This window comes from Scophthalmus maximus, chromosome 3, assembly GCF_022379125.1.
Source record: "Scophthalmus maximus strain ysfricsl-2021 chromosome 3, ASM2237912v1, whole genome shotgun sequence".
NCBI classification, from domain to species: domain Eukaryota; kingdom Metazoa; phylum Chordata; class Actinopteri; order Pleuronectiformes; family Scophthalmidae; genus Scophthalmus; species Scophthalmus maximus.
In genome coordinates, this window is record NC_061517.1 from 9,083,034 (window position 1) to 9,106,584 (window position 23,551).

General features: G+C 42.9%; 1 protein-coding gene across 3 annotated transcripts in view; it reads right to left on the reverse strand.

The window, feature by feature from the left end:
• LOC118317059 (poly(rC)-binding protein 4-like) overlaps positions 1–23,338 on the reverse strand; it is a 31,974-nt gene extending 8,636 nt beyond the window's left edge. For 2 of the 3 annotated variants that reach the window (XM_035645506.2, XM_035645504.2), the window contains exons 1-9: positions 23,175–23,337; positions 12,086–12,277; positions 11,936–11,959; positions 10,558–10,590; positions 8,818–8,934; positions 5,405–5,536; positions 3,264–3,392; positions 2,053–2,127; positions 395–463 (exon numbers count right to left, since the gene is read on the reverse strand). In XM_035645506.2, coding sequence (XP_035501399.1) covers positions 395–463; positions 2,053–2,127; positions 3,264–3,392; positions 5,405–5,536; positions 8,818–8,934; positions 10,558–10,590; positions 11,936–11,959; positions 12,086–12,208 — 702 coding nt within the window. In that variant the 5' untranslated portion in view covers positions 12,209–12,277; positions 23,175–23,337. Of the gene's footprint in view, positions 1–394; positions 464–2,052; positions 2,128–3,263; positions 3,393–5,404; positions 5,537–8,817; positions 8,935–10,557; positions 10,591–11,935; positions 11,960–12,085; positions 12,278–23,174 lie in introns of all 3 variants that reach the window. The other variant, XM_047331282.1, reaches the window with a different exon arrangement.
• Between the last annotated feature and the right edge of the window lie 213 nt (positions 23,339–23,551).

The window sequence follows — 23,551 nt, forward strand, 5'->3', positions numbered from 1 at the left end:
TATGACAGTATCTGCTATTGCTGCCATGGAAGGAAAAATTCCTGAAGCCCAAAGGTTTCTGGTGCAGAGCTAGACAGGACTAAAAAAGAGACGACAGAGCTGCGGTGGTGGTGGTGGTGTGAGGGCGTCGTGTTTCGCGAGGGGTTATAGCTCTTGTGACAGGCTAGAACAATAGCTGCAGCTTACGTTCAGCTGTTGCTTTTAATGCCTCGTGCCAGATGATTGACTGTGTAAATTTGGACATACCACACAACCGCCTGCTCTCACTCGCCACTCAAATCCTCACAGCCCTGAAACTCATTCCTGTGCCCCGCAATGCTGTTGAAGACCGGAGTCAGACGCATGGGGAGATTTTTCATAATCAGAAAAGGCAGAGATTTAATATTTAAGTTACCTGCTGGAGGTCCAGGCCACCCTGGGTACAGTACAGAGGCTGGGGTGCGTATTCTGGTGCCTCAAACACCTACAAACACAGAGTGAAAATTAGTTACTGAAATATATGGTTCATGTTTGGAAAGATTTCGCAACAGGAGTTATAATTAGTGAGATTAAATATGTACATATCAGCTGAAACCGTCCATGGTAACATATAAAAACCTCCAATTTCACTGCTATTCGGGGTATTACTACGGATTAAATTTGGTCGAAGCTGCATTTTCCGACACTTTAACACACCTAACAAGCTTATGGGCTATGAGTCATCTGCACACCCATTCCCATTCCACTGCGTTTTCTCCCCTGACCAATTATACAAACATTCCTTTATCACTGTGCAGCCTTCATTAGAGCCATCTCACGGTGACCAGGAGCTCGCCCCAGGTTTAATTTGACGGCTTATTGTGAGGAATATCAAAAAGTCAGAGCCCCTCCAGAAGTTGACCAGAGTCTGAGGCAGCACAAACACAACACCGTCACAACTGCTGACAGCTATGCAGAATATCTGGGTGCTGCTGCAGACCGAGGAGACGGCAGGTCTCCAGTCTCACCCGCTAATCTTGTGACTTGCTCCATAGGAGGCTGGATATCTGTCCCTTCTCAAAACAGAGGCATCTATAGCCAAGCGCACACACACACACACACACACACACACACACACACACACACACACACACACACACACACACACACACACACCACTCGATTCCAAACAGAGGAGCACCTACAGTACACAAATGTTGTTTTTTGCCATGATTCCAATGAAAGATTTGATTATTGGCAATGCCTCCTCAAAAATTGCTCAAATAACCGTTTGAACTTCCATGTAAGTTTGTGAAGGTGAGGCTGTCAGTCCCAAATGTCTCTCCAGTGGTTCTCAAACCTTATAGCTGGCATCTAGATATCTCTACAACAATTGGATGGGTTACCATGAAATTTCAAAGGACATTCATGGTGCCTATAGAGCCTGGATCCAAATTCCAGCAGGTCAAAATTGTCCCTTATTCTGACTCATCCCAAAACTCCGAACCACCTGTGCAGCCTTTATGACCCCCCACAGTTTTCGGTCGCTGTGTCACATCGATACTACTACGTTTTCATTTCAAAACAGCATTTTAAAAACTGAAACGATCTCTGTCCACACAAAACAGTTTTAGCTCTGCATCAGTATTCCACACTAGCACACCTGAAAACGTATATAACATGGCCATTTCCGTACACTGAGCATGTGCATATCGCTTCAAACAGTAGGCAGATTGTCTACTCTGCAGTCGGTTGCTTAGTTACTGAAAATACTGTGAACAACAGTGGTGAAAAGTAAGAGCAGATATTGTTATATTTTTAGCTTGGACCGATGTCGAGGTGGAACTAGTACCTGAAGAAGGTGTTTACAACGGACTGATAAGAACCAAAGTCAGGAAGCAAATGCGGGTGACTGTGTCATCGATTCCATACATCTCTTCATTTTTGCTGCATTTACAAACTTCTCAGATTTAGGTGCTTGAAAACTCCGTAGGCCTGGGATGGGCAGGTGTAAAATTACAGCAGTGATGCGTTTTAAAACTAAATGAAGTAATGTGGATGAAGCCAACGTGTGGTAAAATCTCTCTCTGTTACCTGGTTTCCCGCAATGAGGAGAGCAGCTGGTGAGGGGCTCGGTCGATAGGGGATGGTGGCACCCTTCGGTGGAGACTAAGGAGTCAAAAATAGGACAAAGGGTTAAAGGTTGTTCATTTATTTATTTCATAGACATGAAAAAGCTTCTCTGAAATTATGTCTATGATTGAGGCAGATAAGTGCAAATATTGTCAACGTTTCTGGTTCAGTTAAAATGTAATGATGAACTAAATAATGCCACGGACATAATTCACTTCTTTGTTTTTCTTTTTAATTATACTAATCACTCATTAAATAATTGAAGCAGAGTGGTGAGAGGTCTCTGTGGATGATAGCTGGACTTCAGTCTGTATCAGACCTCAAGGCTCCGCAGTGATAAGGGCATGTTTTAAGATAAAATTCTTTAAACACCAATGAGTAAAAGGAGATAACATGGTGTACATGACAGTGTCTATCTTATCAAGCAACCGCCGTTTTGGTGATAGTGTTTTGGGGTTTAAAATGTAGAGCATCTTTTCTGCTGGATCCCAGAGACACAGTTAATTCTTTGTATAACTTTGCATAATTTAAATCTAGGAACCCGAAGCAAGAAGCCGCTGGTAGAGAATCCTAATGAAACTTGCAAGCCTTTGAAGGAAGCCCTGGAAAACTGGATCAAACTAGCAATTAGTCAGTCAGGTCCAGCTGCAATGCTAAAACAAAAAGGACTTGTGCACCTCCATGGACACACAGGGAGAAACTGTCCTTGGGGCTGTTTCGCTCTCGTCCCCTCCTCGGTTCTCTCAAGAGAGCTGTTGTCTAAAGGTGGACAGACTCTGCTGCAGGTCAGTGTGGTTTTTTCCCTTGGCAGCCTAGTGTCCTCTCCAAAAATACTGAGCTCTGACTTGAGAACTGCACCTTTGGTTTAACCCAATGTCTTCTTCGGCAGATTACGTAACAGGCGGTCAAAACAATGAACGAACGACGCTATTTCATTTGTTCTTGTTGAGGATAATGCTGCAGAATGTGCAAATCTAGTTTAGCGTGTTAACATTGCATAACCAAGACGACTAACACAGCCATCAACGTCTGCTGCAGATGACTGCATGTTGGTAAAATGAAAACGTGGATGTCAAAAGCAGTTTATTTCCTTCACGTAGCTGAGGCATCGTAGCTCTGACAAAATGTCAGATAGGTATTTGAAGTAAAGTGAGCAATAGTACGCTGCCTACCTCCAGGATTACTGTGCAGATGAGTTTGACGCATTGGATTACCGAGTCCTGATTCCCAGATATCGTCACCCCTCGCTCAGTGGAGTTGGGCAGCAAATCCCCTGCCACCTGTATCTGAGCTCCGGTGCTCTGCAAAGGATAGGGGGTTAAAAACAAAAAAAAGATCACTTTGATTCTGGAGATTACTCTGCCTTTACTTCTTCCCATGGCCCCCTGCTGGCTTAGCTGACTTCATATTTTTTCCACCAATTCTGATGGAGTTTCTAACGTCAAGTCGTGTCAGGTTGGTGATACGTGAAGAGCCGGCCGCAAAGAGAAAACATGATTCTCTGAATTTTAGCTGACACATCCCTAAATTAGCATGCCTGCAGGCGAGGAGCGTAACTTCATCTGCATATGCTGATGTCGCCAACAGAGGATTTGAAAGGCACACATCACAAAGTGCCTCGACAAGAGAACACGTGTCCTGTAGAGACCAAGCACACAAAAGACGCCATGAGTGTTGAAGCTCAAAGCTAAAACGAGAGAGACTCTATTTGTAGAACGGCACAGAGCTAAATTGACTGCGTCATATGTCTCTGGCAACAGATCTGATAAGTTTAATCCTAATATTTCAACTGAGCCTCAGTGTAGTCAGGAGTTGTTTTTTCCCCTTTCGAAGCTGGAGTGATTTATCAGGGCTGCATTGTCTCACTAACTTCCTGCCTTAATGGTCTAAATCCAATTTTAGCCGACCTAAGTGCAGATACATGGTGTCTGCTTCAAATCATTATATATATTTTTTTTTGCTTGTTTTTGTCCAAAATGTAGCATGTTTTCTGAATTGCTATATATTTAGCCACAAGCGAAGCCTTTCTGTGAGAATGACACAGATGGTCTGATGGTTGTTGTGGTTGAGTTATTTTTTTAGGATAGTATTCATGGTTCCCAGAGGATGAACCCTATTGACTTTGATGAACATCTAACTTTTTCTCTAGCGCCACCAGCAGGTGACAGTTTTCAAATTTGCAACATAGACTGGCACATTAAAGACCCTGTCTTAAACTCGGCACAAGTGCCTTGCAAGTGTCCTTGCTAGTCTCAGACAGACCCAGTTGTCGTTTTCCCATCCAGTGCCCACGTTGTTCAAATAGAAAATGCAGAAGTGGATTTAGACCCACCCTAAAGAACAGGCATTAAAATAGAGCCCTAAGGATTTTCATTGAAATCTCTTGACAACTATTGGACAGATGGACGTTATATTTGAAACAGATATCTGTCCTGAAGATTGATTTATGACCAGATATATGCAAATACTAATTATATTCCCATCAGCCTCAGCTGTACTTTGTGTTTAGCCGAAAGTCAAGTCAACACAGACTCAATTCTGAAGATCCATAAGTGAACCAATAAAACCATAGAATAAATTGTTTTGGATAAAATCATAAAATCACACGACATTGCACAGAAAACACATTGATAATAAAAGGGAGTCCAGGCTTGTCTTAATGATAATGAATGAAAGGAAAAAGAACAGAGATGAGGTCAAATTGTATTTGATATTAGTGAAGGTGGAAAACTTTTCCATGGTTTCATGCTGACAGTTAAAAGAAAGGCTCATTTCACCTCTGGACTGTTACTGGTCAGCAGATCTGAAGGGGGCCTGGCGGTGTAAGAGGTCTAAGATTGCGAACATGGTAATAATTATACTGACAAAAAGTCAACATGGTACAGTAGCAATGTCCATGTTAGTGTGACTATGTCAGCATTTAGCTCAAAGCACAACTGTGTCTCAGTAGAGCCTCACAGACCCGGTGGAACGACTGTAGACTCCTGTAGCTCTTGTGATCTATGACAAATGATTCATTCATTCATTCATTATTTTATTACATTTTTCTGCTGTAGATATTCTAGACCTGCTCTCCAGCCTTATTGCAGTAATATACTTGAACTGTAATTGCAGTGGTTTTAAACAAAATCATCTAATACACCCCTGAAATGTATTGGTGCAATTATGCAGCAGGGTTAAAAAAACAACCTCTCCATCTCCATCCCTCCATTCTAGCTGCGGCTTTTCCCCTGCAGATTTCCTCTCTTCACATTTCAGTGTTCGACCAGCCTGTGAAGCGAGGATGAAGTAGATTTAAGTTCTGGCTGCTCACCTCTCTGATCTCCTTTATCTTGGCCCCTCCCTTCCCGATGAGAGAGCCACACTGGCTGGCAGGGATGACCAGCCGCAGGGTGACTGGTGGCTTGGAGCTTATGGTGCCGTTGGCCACCAGTGCAGTCAGGTCCTGAGGGGAGGAGAAGAAAAAACATGTGGTAAGGGTCGGCAGGAAAGAACGAGGGGAGATAAGAGGGTAGACGGCCTCAAACAGCAGGAGTCAAAGTGGAAAAGGAGGGAGAGATAAGTCACCTTCACTGGTGTTAAGTCCAACAATTAGAAACCGGAGCTCATTTCAGTCAAACTAATCTAAACATCTAGTTTTATCAACTCATTACACATTGACTAACTGAATGTTTCAATATTAGAAAGAGGTGCAGTGCAGCCAAGATCAGTTTCTAATGGATCAACGTCAATGTAAAAGATAAAGCAAATGGGATTCATAGTGGAAATGGCAGGTGGAGCTTTGGGTTCACCTGCAGCGAATTAAACCTCAGCTTCTGTATCTGTATTTTTGAATTCACGGGAGGCTGGTCGGTGATGTATATTCTCCGGTCCAGTGTGGGATTGGAAAAAAAGTCTGTTTAATCATTTTCATGAACTCCTGAATTCTGCATGAAAGGGAGACCATTAAGTGCAATACCGGTGGTGAGCAAACTGTGCTCAGAGCTTTTTCACTGTGCTGCATAAGTGCAAGTGCAAGTGTCTACATGTCATTCCCACTGCTGGACCTGGTCACCTTGGGATTTCTGCCTCAAGAAATGAACTGAATGAACAAACTCATCTGAAAAAAATGTCTTCTAATATTTGTGGAGTTTAAAAGTTACTGGGATCGCATCCATGCAAAGTGAATGTGTCATGATTATTTATTATTCTTTATTTGTTTTCTTTTTCTTTTTTACTTTTGAGCATAGCCAGACTACCCGTTTCCCCCTGCTTGCTTTCTGCTGTCGTAACTTAATATTTAATGGACAGATATGAGAGTAGTATTGATCTTCATATTTAAATCTTGGCAAGAAAATAAATAATACAGTGGCCCTGAAACCTCAACACATTGCAATTTAATAAAACATGGACATTAACATTACTAATGAAAAAAATATTATTTACCACTCTGAAAAAAGGTATGTAAGTAAGACTATTTTTCTCTATGTTGAATATTTAGTTGTGTCATTTATACAATATTTTAAAGGCATAGAATATCTGATTAAATTAACAGCCCAATAAAGGATGGGGGAAGATCATGTCTATTTTAGCTGTATGTTTGAATTCAGTATTTCAACAAGGAACCTTTCTGATTTCAAGAGTGTTGAACAGTATTTTACATTGCAGGTGGGAAACATCCATCTGTTCTGCTGTGGGAGGAGATTGAGTTTTTAATTAATGAACAGTGTCTCTGTGAACCTTTGAAATGTAAATACAACACGCCTTCTCTCTTCCCGTCAGAGTTCTACACACAACAAATGTGTGACAGAGAGCTAGTTTTTTGGTGTTGGGGCCAGTCTGCAGTGAAATTATCAGAGTTTGACATAAGAGGTGACAGCGTGGATGTGCAGCCTCAAGGGGTTTTTACTTAGGAAGTGAGCTGTATAATTTAAATTACTGTGAACTTTTAAAAAAAGCCCATTCTGACGTGGCTCTTGTGCCCCGCCGCTCCATGTCTATATTTAGTGGAGCAGATCAGGCCCGCTGACGTCTCGTCTCATTAGAAGAAGAGCACACAGCTTGTCTGTACAATCAGAGGACTTTCTCGATTTGATCTAAAAATATAAACCACATCTCAACAACTGCATACATTCCTGTACTCTTCTGTTCAATCCGAGGAAAAAGAGACTCTCAAAAGCAAATTGGCAGAGATAACACAGCAGAATAACACAAGCGCCGCTCACACGACGAGTTGCTGGGCTCAAATCCCCAAAGCATATTGTGTTTCTGGAGGGATAAGGACTCTGATGCAGAGAGATTATGTGGCTTTTATGCATGCTGTGCCTCGACACCTGGGAGCAAAACACACATATGATACTGTCGTGCGTGTCTTGTGTTATCAGAGCATGTCTCAGATTATTAGATCAGAGACAGAAACACAAACACACTCATCAAGTGCCAAAGGAAAGAACTAACTGAGCTTGTTCCGCTGTGTAATGATAAACTATTGAGACATTAACAAACCCTGTGTCTAATACTCAGTGGCCAAAAAGCAGATTACTCCCCTTTGTCTTTAATTAGAGGTGTCAGACATACAATGACTCGACTACGGTGGAAGCATTGGGTCAGCCAACACGTTGCCATGGAAACTCAAGAGTCTCAGGGTTGAAAAGAGGTGACTCTGAAGAGTCTTTTATGAACACTCCAAGCCGGCGTGTGTTTACTGAAGGCTGTCGACCTGAGCACGGAGCACCTGTGATGCCAAATCAGAGCTAGGGCGGCTCTCATTCCACCATATTAATTAGTGCGGTGACGGACAGTCACCATGGGGATTAATAGCATGAGGAGCCTGTCATCCGTAACTCCTTAGAATACCATGAAAAGATATATAAATTCTTCTCATTAGCAGATACAAATTAGCTCCGTTTGCACTTTCACTGAGTGGATTGAGCATATGTGCTGAGCAGTGAAAGTATAAAAAGCAACTACTGTACGTGATATGCCCGAAGACAAACCATTCAACTACAGTAGACAGACAAAGTCGTTCGACCAACTGAAACTGTTTTCCTTCCATCACTTTCAGTTCAGGGCGTAATCGATAGCTATAAAAGTGCATTAGTGGTAATGTTGAGATGTTGAAGCTCAGGAAATAATTTTTTTTGCGATGCTGGTGGTGAAATTGCTTCCTTCACTTTTTCCATCTCTCGCAAACAACTTCTTTTGTCTCCGGCAGTTTTCTATAAATTTATTCTCATTGTATCCTGGGAGATTGTCTCTGTCAGACACAACATGATCTTTGATCACTCCTCCTATTTGGGTTTAAAGCAACACCGTAATCATAATAATAATAATAATAATACAAATAATAATAAATTTGTAGTGCACTTTTCAAAATTCAGATCCAAATGTGTTTCACAAGGCAGCAATTCAAAGACATAAAAACATCAGAATTAAATACAGCAGTTCTCTGTCCGAGGATCTCAAGGAACGAGCTGATGAGTCGGATACTAACAGGTCAGATATGTATAGGATGGAGGTAGGCCATGGAAGAGCCTTCAAGTAAACGGTGAAATCTTAAAATCAATTCTAAAACATGCCATGAGCCAGTGTATAGAGGATAAAACAGGAGTGATGAGATGACGTCTCTTGGTTCTTGTTAAAAGGCACCTGAGAGTTGTTGTTTTTTTACATAATGTCTCAGGAGATGACGACATGAGCTGGTTTGACTCATCAGTGATGGGAATGAGTATCACGTTAGACAGCTACCTCCTCCAGTTTGTATGTGATCATGGTGAAGGCTCTGAAGACGCTGTCTGTGGAGCCGGTGATGGTGATGATCCTCTCGGGACACGATCCCTCGGAGATGTTGACCCGGGCGGTGCTCTGTGGAGACAGACAGAGGTCATTCGATCACTTGACAGTCAACCTTAAAGGAATAGATTGACGTTGTGGGAAATAGCTTTCTCACCCAGACAACATGCTAACCATACCCACAAAAACATAAAAGATGATAAGTTGTGGTTTTCCAGGGAGTTTTGTGATGGACTATTGCTCGGCTGGTGGCACTGGTAGATTTCAAAAACTACTGAACCGATTTCCATGACATTTTGTGGAGGGGTGGCCCGAATAAACTGGCGGATTCATGACGACGATCTAGGGCGTTAGCTGTGGCGGAGGTATGCACTTATCATGCTTTCCGTGACCTAACCTTACCAGCTGACTGCAGCTTCATATTCACATGAAAAACGTGAGTTATCTTCTCATCTTACTCTCGGCAAGAGAGTGAAAAAGCACATTACCCAAAATGTCAACGTATCCATTAAATCTGTTTGAGGTTGAGTTTCTAGAGACATACAGAGGATGCAGACACACTGTACAGCCACAGGCTGGAAGGTCAAGTGACATTACATAAAGGAGGTGAGGCTGAAAGCTACATGCCATATTTCTGCATCTGATCTGTTTCTCCAGCGTACTGCCCTCTGACGATAGAGCCCCTGCCTTCCTCGCCTTTAATTGTGTGCCCTTACAGTATATTTCTCCAAGTTAAAGTCACATGAGCAGAGGCAGGGCAACACTCTGACCTCCAGGCCACTTTCTCCAGGCACTCGCGTTGAGTCATGCTCCCTCTGTAGCTGTAAGCCACGGGGACGGACTGACAGGGTGAGGCTCGTACAGTTGGAGAGTAACAAAGGCCAAATGGGCTGGCTGACTGGATGAATGGACGGATGACCATCATGGGTGAGTGGTTTATCCAGCAGCTCTGTGGGGCTGCATTGTCCCATGACCTCACTATTCCTCTGTTTGTCCTTCTGCCTCATAAAGTACAACATAAAACCTTCGCAGCCAGGGAAAGAATCAAATGTGCCGCCACAGTGTCAGCCGAATTACTTTTGTACTACAAGTTAACCAAGCGGCATTAGTTTGGCTGCACCCTTGAGATTTATATAAAAAAAAAGGGTATGGAGGGGGAACAGCGACAAATAGGAAGTTGTTTGGAGAAGGAAAAGAAAAAGAAAGGGATTGGAGAGAGGGGGGTGATGGATAGAGAAGAATTAAATTGAAAAGGTGCCGTTAAGACTCAAAGCTCCCAAACAGGCTTTTTATTCTCAACCTAATCCCACTGCTTTATTATGAATACACATCTGCCATAGAACCTGACCAGTTTTAAAAAAAACCTTTGAGATTGAATTATGTTTTTCTCTTCAGACGTACGTGCTTGCAAAAAAGAAAAGAGACGTAAATAAATACATTTTATTTATAGTGCCCTTTTCATCAAAAGATCTCAAAGGGCTACGTAGTTGGGTTCCTGTGTTAGTAAAAGATACAGGGAGCAAAGTGTGCTTATTTGAGATGCATGGCATGCTGACACGCGCACACAGCTGGTTGCTCATGAACACACATTTATCAACAGCAAACAGCATGACTTTCCAAACAGCAGGATGTTAAAACGTGAAAATATATGGACAAATTATTAAATGTTGAAGCTCTAAATCGTGGACACTGTACCTCTTCTCGTATTCGTTTCACAGTCTCTCCTTTCTGAAAAAGAAAGATGAAGGACAGCTTTAATCAGAATCAAACGTGCTTTGTTTTGAAAATCACAATTGCGTCAGTGTCCTTGATGGCTATGTGAAACTTGCAAATTCAAACCAAGCCTGATTAGAATTCATCAGGGCAAATTTCTGCAGGAGTTTCAATCTGCGATGCATCGCAGTGGTGGCCTCTGCACTACAATCTCAAACATATATCAAATCGGAGCGACTGATGGGGACATTCACCTGCCCTAATGGCTGTAATTCCAGTGTGTGTGAAGACCTCTTCCTCCTCCCCCTCCCCCAGGGACCAGAGACATTTGTTGGGTTTGTGTCAACCTCTGCAGCTCTGCTGTTTTTGTGATTGCTTCTTTTCCTCTCCCCCATTTTCCTATGGCTTAGGTCCATCCAAGCTGTCACACCTCTGTTTCCCCACCTTCATGCAGACACTGACAATCACTTTCTTACAAGAGCATCAAGACCGGTATCATCGCACACCCTGGGCAACACCATTATTTATGTTATGTTCCAGGAAAACGTATTATTTGTGGTCCATTGTATCTCTGGTGTCGGCCTTCTATTGATGGGAAAGAGATGAGAGGTTTGAGATGGGAAGGGGGGAAAAATGCTCGGAGGGTGGAGTGGCAAGTTATTAGTCCAAGGGCTGCAGATCAAGTGCCTCTCTATGTCGAGCTGCACAGTATGAGCCAAACTCATCTCTCTCTTCCTCGCTCGTTCGTTTCATCCTCAATTACCTCCGAGATATTTGGATTTCTTTAACACATTGAAGCATCCATTGTGATGTCTTTCTTTCCAACGCGCTTTACTTTCTGCGTGGATTTATTTATTTTCCCCCATTTCTTTTCTTTTATCGATGTCTGCTGTATGTGTTGTGCAGAAACACAGTGCGGCACAAGTTAAAAGTGCCCACAAGGGGCCAACAGTAATATGTCTTTGGAGCTCAGTTTCAACAGGAGGCTTGCAGTCAATGCACTAATGTTTTTTGTTTGATGGATTACTGTGTTGGATTATGGGTGGTGGGGGAGGTGGGGCAGGTGGTGAAGTCTTAAGAGGGTTGGTTTGTGGCAATTACATTTAGGATGGGGATGTTCAGAACAACAATTGTTTGTTAAAGGGCTTTGTGCCCTGCGTTGATTTTCAGGATGGTTATTTTATACTTATGAATTCACATAAAAGGCATCGATCAGATATCTGGCTTGTAAAAAAAAGTATAGATTGATAGAAGATGAGACACATGTAGAGCATTTAAAAAAATCTACCTTCTGTCTTTACGATGAATACGTCTGTATATGCAGTATTTTGTACAGTAGAAGAAAAATAGGACATCTCACCTTTCCTATGATGCTGCCAACCTCCTAAAACACAAAGATGTTCAAGTATTTATTTCAAATTAAAATCGGGGAAAAAAGCAAAAACATATAATACTTGTCATAACCTTTCATCATTCACTAGTTCTCTTAATTATAACAGTAGGCTTGTACCTTCCCATGCATGAGCAGTCGTAGTGTGAGGGTCACTCCCAAGCCCCCGTCTCCGAAATCCTGCTCACAGTTCATAGCGATGTGGGAGTGGCATGCAGGGAGACGCATTAACAATTCGCTCATTCGCTGGTCACACAGTCAAACGAAGGCCAGCGCTCGATCTCTGGCTCTTCAAGATCCTTCAGTGCTGCTCTGAGAGAGAGAGAGGGAGAAAAAAAGAAAGACGTTGAAATAAATTGTCTATGCTCTGGAACATAAAACACTGCTAATCTACCAAATACTAGTGTGAATCAAGACATAAACATGTGCATTCATGTTCTCGAGAGCCACAGTTCATCTCAAGATGTAGCTCATGGATGAAACATTAATTCATCGTCATTATTCACTGAACATTATGTTCCACTATTAGATCTAATGGAGAACCTCATGTTTGTACTGTGTTCAACTGCACTGTCCGACTAAATGATTAGTCTCAGACATCAAAGACATTCAGATGAGTAGAGGAAGAATTTTTAAAAAATTGGGGGAAAAATGACAACTTTCATACCACCAAAGACATATCAGGCAGCGTGTGGTACTCAAGCATCTCTGTGAGGAACTTCACAGTCGATGTAATATTGATGGTGATTCATAACAAAGTCATAACGAAGAGCATTGTGAGTGCAGGATATTGACCATAAGCGTCAGCAGTGTTGCATCTCATCAGAGCTTTGGGGTCCTGACAGACAGTGGGTGGCCATTGATGACTTTACACACTATCAGCGTCTTCATTAACTGACAAGCAGTTTCTCTCACAAAGAGCCGAGTGATTTTTGAAATTGGACTGGACGAAAAAGAAAAAAAAATCCTTTCAGACGAGTGTGTCAGTTTTCATAAAATTGTAAAATGTGGGCATTTTGTTAGGGACCTGATTTTATCTGCTTCATCACATTCAGCGGGAGAACAAATCAGAACAAACAGCGCAGCACAAAAATACACTGTTCTGGGGAATCAGAATTGATACATGGACAAATGCATCTGTAATGATCCCAGAATAACAATGTGGCAGAATCTTTGTGCGCGTCAGTTATGTGACATACAGTATGATTAATGTGTGCGTCAGCCAGCTGCTCACCGTCTCAGCATAATGTCTACAATTAGTTTATGGACTCATTCATTTCTCCCCCTGATTTATATTTCCTTAGATTTGTCAGTGGGGACAGAAGAAGTAGATCAATATGTGAAATATAAAAGTAACTACGTTCTGCATGTTTTGCAAAACATACAATTTCCAGAAAGCACTTAGAGCAGTTACAGTAAGTACAGTTTTGAGGTACTTATAGTTTGAGTATTTGAATATGCTTCTTTATATGTCTACTGTACCACCTTTTGAATATTTTAGTTTTTACTCCACTCCATTTATTTGACAGCTTTATTTGTGTCGCACATTATTATAAACTGTGCCATCCTGCTCTCAAAATAAAAATAGCCATAACTTTACCAGCAGCAGCACTATTAAAGTGATGTATGCACTAACAGATCATTAACTGAAATAAAAATGTATTTTATTCTGAAAGGGAACTTCTTAAGTATATTTTGATGCATAGACTCTAGTAAGGTATGAAGGCAAGACTTACTAGTAACTCTATTATTTAAATTTGAGTACGTCTGCTACCACTGCTCAGATGACATAAGGAATGCGCTTTTTTAAAGATGCTAATTAACACTAAACTAATAACAATTTAATTATGTCAGCGCTCCTTTCAATACAACAATGAAATCTATTTGTTTTTAATGTGTTTTTTTATGCCTATGCAGAGCCACTCGATACCAGCCCTGTGTTGCAATCCTACAGAAACAGCCTGCGTGTGTGTGTGTGTGTGTGTGTGTGTTTTGTATGAAATCTGAATGCTGCTTGCAGATGTGGTGAGCTTTGTGAGGAGATCATGTTCAATAAATTGATGTTGTTTTATGAGATCCACTTCCTGCGAGACTTATTGTGGGTAGGCTTATTGCTTTTGCTCAGTGCACAAGGCCATTGCTGCTCCGCGGATTTATTTATGCACTGGATGCTTTCAAAGACATGTTCAAACGTGCACACACACACACACACACACACGCAGGCACACACTTCTTTTAGAGCTTGACTGCTCGGGTGTGTTTTGTATTCCCTCCATGGCTGTGACACAGTTTGACATCCCCGCCTGTCAAAACATTGTAGTAAGTGGAGTAGTGTCATATCGCAGTTTTATTTTGTCTAAAAATCTAACTTCCTCCTCTGCTCATTGATTCTATTTAAAAAAAACTATCATTTAGTAGCTGATCTCCATACTTTTTCCATGAATATCAAACCAAGACCAGGGGGTTGACTGGAGATGAACAAAAACTGGATCATTTAGCTCGCTGTCAGCTACGGATACAACGCCGAGCAATCATTACTTTAAGGTTGATCGATGCATGTCACAGAGCACATTTGTGCAACCCGTGGGCTTAACTTCATTATGTTATAGCACTGAAGGGCATGGCTAAAATGTTAGCACTTGATTGCATTAGGAGTTAATGGTTTGAGGGTTCATTATGCGCTGCTCTGTGGGTTGATAACAAGGCATGTGCTCTGTGTTTGTGTGAGGGGTGGTGAGTCTCTGAACTCCTCATTTCCAGAATCCCAAGCAGCAGCGTTCCAGCATGAACAGAGCCCCTCTGTTCTAAATTAGACCTGGTAACTCAGAACAGGGAATAAGCATGGTGCAGCGCCAGGCTGCCAAAATACAGTCAGACCAGGAGACTGTCCTGCTCCTCTGTCATTGACTGTTAACCTTGGTCCAGCTCTGCCTGACTGGACCCAGCTTACAGGAGCTCCTGCTGTGAGTCATTGGTTTTATTCATATTCATATACACTATATTGGGCATGACTTTGTGAAATCAAATGACACAAAAACAAATCCACAAAGCCATGTCTGCTATTACCCAGTTTAAATACTGTACATTAAAGGGTATTTTCAGTTTATTAAGTTGTATTTTTGGGCTCACATTTTTGTACATTTTGCCATAAATTGACACCTGAAATGTTGATAATGATCCCTCACTGTGCAGGGAGTGAGGAATCTGAACTACACAGTTGGTCTGTAAACTGTGATGGATGTTTACAATAGGCAGCCTGTGTAATATTTTTAAATTTTGCTGTAGTTTTTTGCCTTGCTGGCAGCTAGACTCTAGGGAAGTGAGTGTCAGTCTATCTGTTGGTCCACCACTTCAGTCCGCATTTAGAAATATCCCTGACTTTTCCTCTTAGTGCCACCACCACTAGCTTGACATTTATGTCTTTCACTGAAATATCTCAAATGGATTGCAATGAAAATTCATGAATTATAAATGATCCCCACAGTATGAATCCTGCCAATGTTGGTGATCCGCCCAACTTTTCCCGTAGCACCAGCAGCAAAGTGGTTTTATCTTCCTTTTTTGTAAAATCATTGGCCTGTAAATCTTTTCCAGACAAAAGGTAAATCCCCCACCAGTCCATTACAGACTTATTTATCTGTATTTAACACTTTTACATGATATCATATCATATAAACAATTCTATATCCAACTAGAGCTGAAATGCTTGGTAAATTGATTTGATTAATTATTTTTCAATTATTCATTTCACACAGTTTTAAGAAAAAATGTCAAATATTGTTTGGCTCTGTACCAGTATTCTAACTCTAGATACCTAATATAAACATAAGTTTAGCACTGCCGACCTATAATTAACTGTTCAAATATACCGTATACAACACTACATACAACATGTGATAACCTAAATAATTTTGCAGATACAAAGATGAGCTTTCTTGGCTCTTATAGTAACAATGTTGTAGCAAAGATGGCAAAAATTATAAAACTAAGATCCGTCTTGTTATCAAACAATGAAACAAACTAAAAAATATCCTTTTAAATATAGAAGTATTTTCACTTCCATGAGGCTTACATCAAAGATGTCATGGATGAAAGCAACCAGCATACATCCCTCGACAGCCACCAGCTCAGCAATACTTTTTTTTTTCTTCTTCTCTGTTTTCAGAAGCATCAACTCAGAGAGACTGTCAAGATGAAAAGGATGTTGTTCAACCTGCTTGTCTAGAGGAGTGGACACCTGTTCTGAGACAACCAATGTCCCGAACAGAGCGAGCTCTGGGCCAGCTTAGAGCAAATTGAGAAAGAATGAGGACATGCCTGGTCTCCATGGTGACAGAGGAAAACAGGGTTCCCCTCAGCACACAGTGTTTAATGGAGGGTCGGGGTATTAGGTGTCTGCTCGGCGAGCACGCAGAGGCAGAGGGGACGGGGTGCTCCTCGAGTGGCCACGCGCCGTGTAGAGCAATAAGTGAGAGGGTGTGAACGTGTGTACACGCGCACGGCGAGGACGAGAGGTGAGAGACCGTTCGCACATAAGCTCGCACAACCCTCCGCGCACACATGTACAGACAGCCACATTCCCGGGTCTCTGTGCACCCAAAACAAAGCACACAAACCCCCATACAGCTGCTGGGATGAAAGGAGGCAACAAATTCACACACACAGACAAGTGAACAGTGGAAACACAATGGACAGTCTTTGATCTGCAGAGAAGTGCCACGAGACGCTCCGCGGTTATCTGTCACGACCAAACTCAGACGACTGGCGTGGCCACAATACACGGACGACACAATGAGAGCGTCGTCTGCTGAGAGGATAAAGGAGAAGGAGAAGAAAAAAATGACTTTGAGTGCGGGAGAGGAAAGTAAGCCTCTCTTCACTGGTGATGAGCCTGTCTCCTCCGAACCTAAATGAGACGCTCGGGGAATAAACATGCGCACACACATCCACACAAGGACACACGAGGGTACACGCAGAAACACATGTAAACACAGTGTACTGCCAATTGGAGTTTCTGTCTGTGAATCTGACTACGTCCCGTACACAACACCCTGCCGAGGCTCTAAATAGCGGAGGATAGTGAACTAACACATCTAACGGCAGCATATTAATGCGAATGAATAATCCATGCAGAGGCTTCTTGATTAAATGAACTCAATTCCACGTGAATGAAATATTCAAACAGCGGCTGCATGTTTGGATTAGCTTTAACCACATCACAGCCCAGTTCCTGCTGGATTTCATCAGTAATATTGCTTTACGAGCCTAGCAGCATAGTAATATTAAAAACCGCTAAGGGAGACTTTAAAGACAACATTAAAACTCTTGTACACATTTACATGAATTATTTTGGCAGGCGACCTTGTCTGAAGTGACGTACAAACGAGGAAAAAAATCCACAATAGCTCAAGGAGAAGGTGCCTAAATACTAAATAGTTCCACGTTTCTCATGAATAACATATCATTATATATATATATATATTCAGAGAGAGAGCTAGAGTGGGATCAAGAAGTAGAGAGAGAGAGAGGGTGAAAGGGAAATTTGGAGGACAGAAGGACAGATAGGGATTCAGCTGACTGAATGGAGGACGTGAAAATAAAGTGTACTTTACACCTCCTCTCAGACATTCAGAAATGATGTCTTGTGGTCTACCAGCTAAAGCTACAGTAAACTGGGCTGCTTCATGCCCCTGAACACCACGTTTCAAATCTTAAGCTTTTCTCAGTGGCTTTTAACAGTTGTGTGACTAATTACAAAATAAAGTTTAATTCTAGAGTGATTCATCCATCAACTTTTCAAGCCAAATATCACCAAATTAGGATTTCAAGGGACACCACAATCTCTCCCAATGAGATAAGAGAAAGAGGGAGAGAGAAGAAAAAAAATCGGAGGAGAGGCACTTTAGCCGTGAAACAGGAGAGGCTTGAAATTAAAGAGCAGTGTTTCATCTCTCAGCATGTCTGTCTCAGCTGTGTCATATATAATGGGAGGGGTCAGCCCCTCAGAGCAGAGGGGACTGTCCTCTGCCATCCGCCTCCGGCTTCATGTGGTGTTAAAGCATAACTGTGTCGGCCCGCGGCGCGAGCCGCCTGTCAACCTCAAGGCCCCAGAGAAGGTTATCAGATCCCCGGGCCGCTTGCTTCTCCCGGAGCCAGCTCGGCTTCCCCGCATCAGGAGGGGAGGCCAACAGCTGCGCTCACTGCAGCCACCGCAACCAAATGTGCGCCGATAAGATTAGCATCCGGCAGCGCGTTTTCAATCCGTACTCTGTGGCGTCTGAAAGAGAGAATACAACTCTGAGACCTTCCTGCAGACTGTACGAACGAATCTGTCAAATGACAGTTTGACAAAATGACTGCTGAAGGGATCTCTAAGCATCTCCAAAAACTGTGTGGGTTCCTCTGGCTGACATGAAGAACTTGGAGCACTGTCAAGTTGCTTAGTAAATCAAGTTCTTGTTTATGACAAAATTCTCCCTCATTCCCGGAACACATTTTTTTTGACAAGATCAGAAATAAAAGTCTCTCATCTCCACACAGAGGCAGATTATATCTCAACATTGTACCGACTGTCGTTCCACTTTTATCAGCTCGGCAGCCACAACAGTTACAAATAATTGACATCAGCAACAGGAACTTTTTGCAAATTCTGTCATATCTCTAAGTGACAATCAATACTTCATGTTGTTACACCAACTTGCAATCGCGTCAATCCGTCTGTGTGGCTTAGACACAGATAACCCTCTGTGGCAGAGTCTGCATAATAACAAGTGAAACCAATAGCTAAATGAACAGCAGGGTAATTGACTCTCTATCATGGCAGTCTATCCTAAGCCATCAGAGTCTCTGACTGTCGGAATGGAGCAGTACTTGGTTAGTTCGGGCTCGGTGGTAATTATTAAGCATATGCCTTTGAAAGAACACGGCCCCCCTGTGAGAAACGCATTGATCAAGTGTTGATACACTTGTTTTCACAAAGAACCCTGTCTCCTCATTAGGTAAGCCGGAGTTCCTCCCTCCTTCTCAGTATTGCCAGCAAGGATAAAACAACACAAACATACCGATAATGAAGCTTACAGTGCCATGTTTCTGCGCTGTCAGTTGCTACAGTATGTCCCTAGCGGCTGCTGGTTGCAGACACGCAGTGACACTGGCGGAGCCTGGATTTATGCTGGCTTTAGTTAGTATGTGGACAGTGTGGCCTGAGCCTGTACAATATACACTTGAATTGAAGAAAATATCACGATATAATTTGTGATGTTTTATCTGAAAAAAAGGTTACATTAATACATGAAAAAGAATATGATTAAATCATAATATTTAAGAAGCTAAAACCAAAAAGATTTCTGGCTGGGTTTTTTTTTTTGCTTGAAAAGTGTCTAAAGCAATACATTGATCGACTAATCGTTCCAGCTCTATCTCAGTAGCAAACGAAAGTTTTTTGTATCAAAGATCTCTTCCAGTAAATTTAAGAGAAAATATTTAACTGGCTTCGGATGTCACAGTCTGTTGTCATTCGATTATACAGTTTGACTTCTCCAGAGTGTTTGTTCCTCTGGACTCATCACTGGAATTGTCTGGTCATTTGCTTTGCCTTGACCTACAATGGCATGCTTCTTATTATTAGAGAGCTTCTATTAGGGACCATATATCATTTTCAATGGGTTTTTTTGGCATGGCGGAGAATACACTTTGGCAGGGCATTAACTCCAGCTTTTATCCCATCCCTCTTACAAGATGAAGGTCACTCTCTCTATCTGCAAAATGACTTTCCTCTCTTCTCTTTCATCCCTGCTCTCCTCCCATCCTCCACACCAGGGCATGAGTCAGAGAATCTGACACCTCAGAGAGAGAGAGAGGAGAGCAGAGGAGAGGAGAGGGAGACGCGAGGCAGATTGGGAGAGAAAGGGGGACAGATGGGGACATGCAGTCGGAGAAAAGAGGAGAAAGGAGCTAATTGATATCTCTGAGAAACAAGTAACCCGAGAATAGGTGGACTGCCCCTGCGTCCTCGACGTGCAAGACACTATGTTGAAAAGAAAAAAAAAAGCTGATTAAATTCATCGGTGCACAGACGCTGAAGGAGTCCTTGCTCCACTTTACTGTGCAATATCCTTCATAAAGCCGCACGGTACGTCTGCAAAATTGCACTCTTCCCGGCATCACCGAGCTCGAGTAAGCCGAGCCGGTGGTGTGCTGTCGCTGAGCTGAAACTACACATTACATAAGCCCCACAACAAACTGAACACAAACCCAAAAATAGTGCAGTCCCTGTTAAATATTTCAGGCACTCAGCAGCTGAAGGAGGGGAGGGGGGAAGGGGGGGTAAAAAGCATCTCTCCTCCTTGGTCACAATACAAACACACACACACACACACACACACACACACACACAGATGCAGGTGGACAATTGAAAAAGAAAAACCTCCCTCCCTCGGTGCACTGTAGAGCAAAGCGGATTATGGACACGAAGGCCGTCTTTTAGCTCGTTCGCCTGACGTACACCACTCACTAGAGCGGCGTACTTAGCATACACCTATCCTAATTTCCGGAGGCACTCTCTGTACAGCGTAGACGGCATGAAAGCTGCTCTTTCAGGCGTAACCTCTGAACCAAATAAATCACGCTCATGAGACTCTTTGTGGAGACACAACAGCAGAGTCACGAGGCCTGTTGGGTCAATCTCTGGAGCTCAACACAGTGCTATCTTTTCATAGCAGGGACAGCCCGCGGCTCTGTCAACCACTGGGCCAGTCTTAGGAACAGCGTGGGGGGGGGGCACTCTCTGTTTCATAAGAAGGGCTCTCTTCATGGCAGAGCGAGAAAGTCCAAAACAAAGGAATCGTCACTGTTTATTTGAATTCATGTGATCATGCTCCATGACTTTCTTGTACACCAGAGCCTACGTCGTGGTAAACCATGAGGTTAATGAGCAAAATAAAAGGCGGCGGGGGGTATATGGGCGTTGAGCCTCAAGAGTCTGTAGTTATTAGAGAGTGACAAGCGCAGGTTCATTTCTGAAATGCAGGTTAATTGCTACAAGGGATTTCTCTCAAATATTGGAGAGGAAATTAATTTGTTTCACAACAACACTCCAGTGACAACAGCAACTAAATGAACGCCTGAGTAATGACGGTGATACTGATGTGCCTTATAAAAGAGTCCAAAATCACTATGAGCTTTTTCAAGTTTCAAGTCAGAAAACGCAGTTGACGTCACCTCAAGATCATTTTAAAATTAAAAAATCTGCATACAATTCAAGATTTTTCGACAGTTGTGCCGCCCCGTGTTGTTGACGGCCAAATGTATCTCTAGAAAGCTTTTCTTTTACTGTCCTCGTCAGTAAAAGGTGATCCGAGTATCTACGAGCTCTCTCTGCAGAGAACTAAGAACTAAGCATTTGTGCCGATTTACCTTCCCCCCATTCAGTCTGCAAGAACAGCATTTCAGTAGATGAGAGGGATTATTGGCAGTTCGCAGATGTCGGAGCAGCACGTGTCAGGTGGTCTGGCTTCTGTTATTTATGAGGCCTCTCAGCCCCAGCCCTCAGTCTGCAGCAGAGATGCAGGTGGGGTTTCATTATTGAAGATGCTCTTCCACTCCTTATTAGATCTCCGACTCTCAGAGTGCATTAAGGAATTACATTTGGACAGAGAGTCAGCAATACCTTGGGTCTGTTATTGTGGCCCCCGGAGTCCCTCTAGAAGATGTGTGCCTCTAAAAAATCAGCCCAATTCTACATCCTCTTCCCCTTTTAAGAATACACAGATAAACAACGTGTGTTTGCACTCAAGCAGATGCTCCACTCACCACACACATGCACACAGAGAGATAATAAAATCTGATTACTTATTTATATTTGTTATGTGCTTGTAAAGATAAATCGGGAAAAATAATCATGCAGTGCATCTTCTCCCACAAGCAGCTTACAGTTACACCCTAAGTGATGAGCCATTCTACAATTGTGTCCCATTCCTTTTTCTTGTTTTTTTTAATTTGTTTCAGCACATGCAACATTCACAAGCATCTCCAGGCAGCACGGACCAGGATTTCCTTCATCAATCAGCTGGTCCACTCTCAGACGCTTTTATCTTTATTGAGTGTGTTGCACTCAAGAGTGCACAGATGATCAGTCTCTTCGAATTTCATACGGGCCTGTTGTACTCAAATTACAAACTGAGACCGCACATGCAGAACACATGAGTGTATAAAAAACTAGAAATGGAAAGATTTTCATTCGAGCTATTACAATCTCAGAGAAATATCAACCTAACCCAAACCCACGGTATTGTTAATTCAGATGATAACAAGTCTCTTTGTGTCCTCCATAATCCGTACAATTGCTCATGTTTAGGCAACTGGCTCCCCTTTTTTGATATTTATAGTACAAAACTATAATATAAATGTCTGTGTCTGTTGGACGCAGACAATTTGAGACGTGGGTGATATATTATTTATGTCTCCTCAGTGTTTTTGGTCTCAAGTTATAATGAAATCTGTGCCCTTGTCTAGCAAACAAACTGCACACGCAGGAGGACACTGGTGACTGTCTGTGACTTTCTCACCCACTTAGTTAACCAAATGTGATCTGCACTGACTTTTGGTTCTCATTTGGGTCAGCTCATCAAGAGTTTGTTTTCCCTATCCACTGGTGGACTGATGTAATTAGGGCCCTTGGTGAATGATGGCGCTGTCACACACACTCGCTGCCTCAGCACCAAGCAGGCGCCCACAGTATCTTGTGAGACTGATCCTTGTGCTCAGGGCTGGCCCGGCCAACGGGGTCCACTTTCATTCTCGTGAAACCGTCCACGCACACAAGAGGCCGACTGTCCCCTCGGCCTCATTGTGTCCCCTGCTCATCTGGCGACTTTGTGCCATATGCGCGATTTAACCGCCCGGTCGGTTTATGGCGCCGACGCACGAATATCGCTAAAGACTTCATGTGTCCAAGTTAAACACCACAGACACGGAAGGGCAGTAAGTATTTAAATAGTTCGAATATATAATTCGGCGATCGCCCGTTATGGAGTTTAATATAGTATAGTATATAGTATATTTTTAACTGTATTAATTCAACTAATAAGACACTGCCTGCTGACAGTGGATAGCTGTAAGGAATGTCCCCCGGTTGGATAAGAGCTTGTTTCAAGTTGGAGAATTGGGAACATGCTGTCCAAAAAAAAAAGAAAGAATCGAAGCCCCTTACCAGTTTTCATGTAAGAGGTCGCAGGTTGCAGCTCCCACTAAAGTATCCCCGCGTGTATCTGTGTTGACCGGGCTTGGCATCCATATAGAGTCCAACGACAAGGACGCGGAGTGCGGACTGTCCTCCCGGTGTGTCAGCAGCCTGGCGAGCAGAGAGAGGGAGGGGGGGGGGGGGGGGGGGGTGGAGAGAGGGAGGGAGGGAGAGAGGGAGGGAGGGAGGGGGAGAGAGAGAGAGAGGGGGGGGAGAGAGAGAGGGAGGGAGAGAGAGAGGGAGGGAGAGAGAGGGAGGGAGAGAGAGAGGGGGGGGGATGGAGAGAGGGAGGGAGGGAGGGGGAGAGAGAGAGAGAGAGGGAGAGGGAGGGAGGGAGAGAGGGAGGG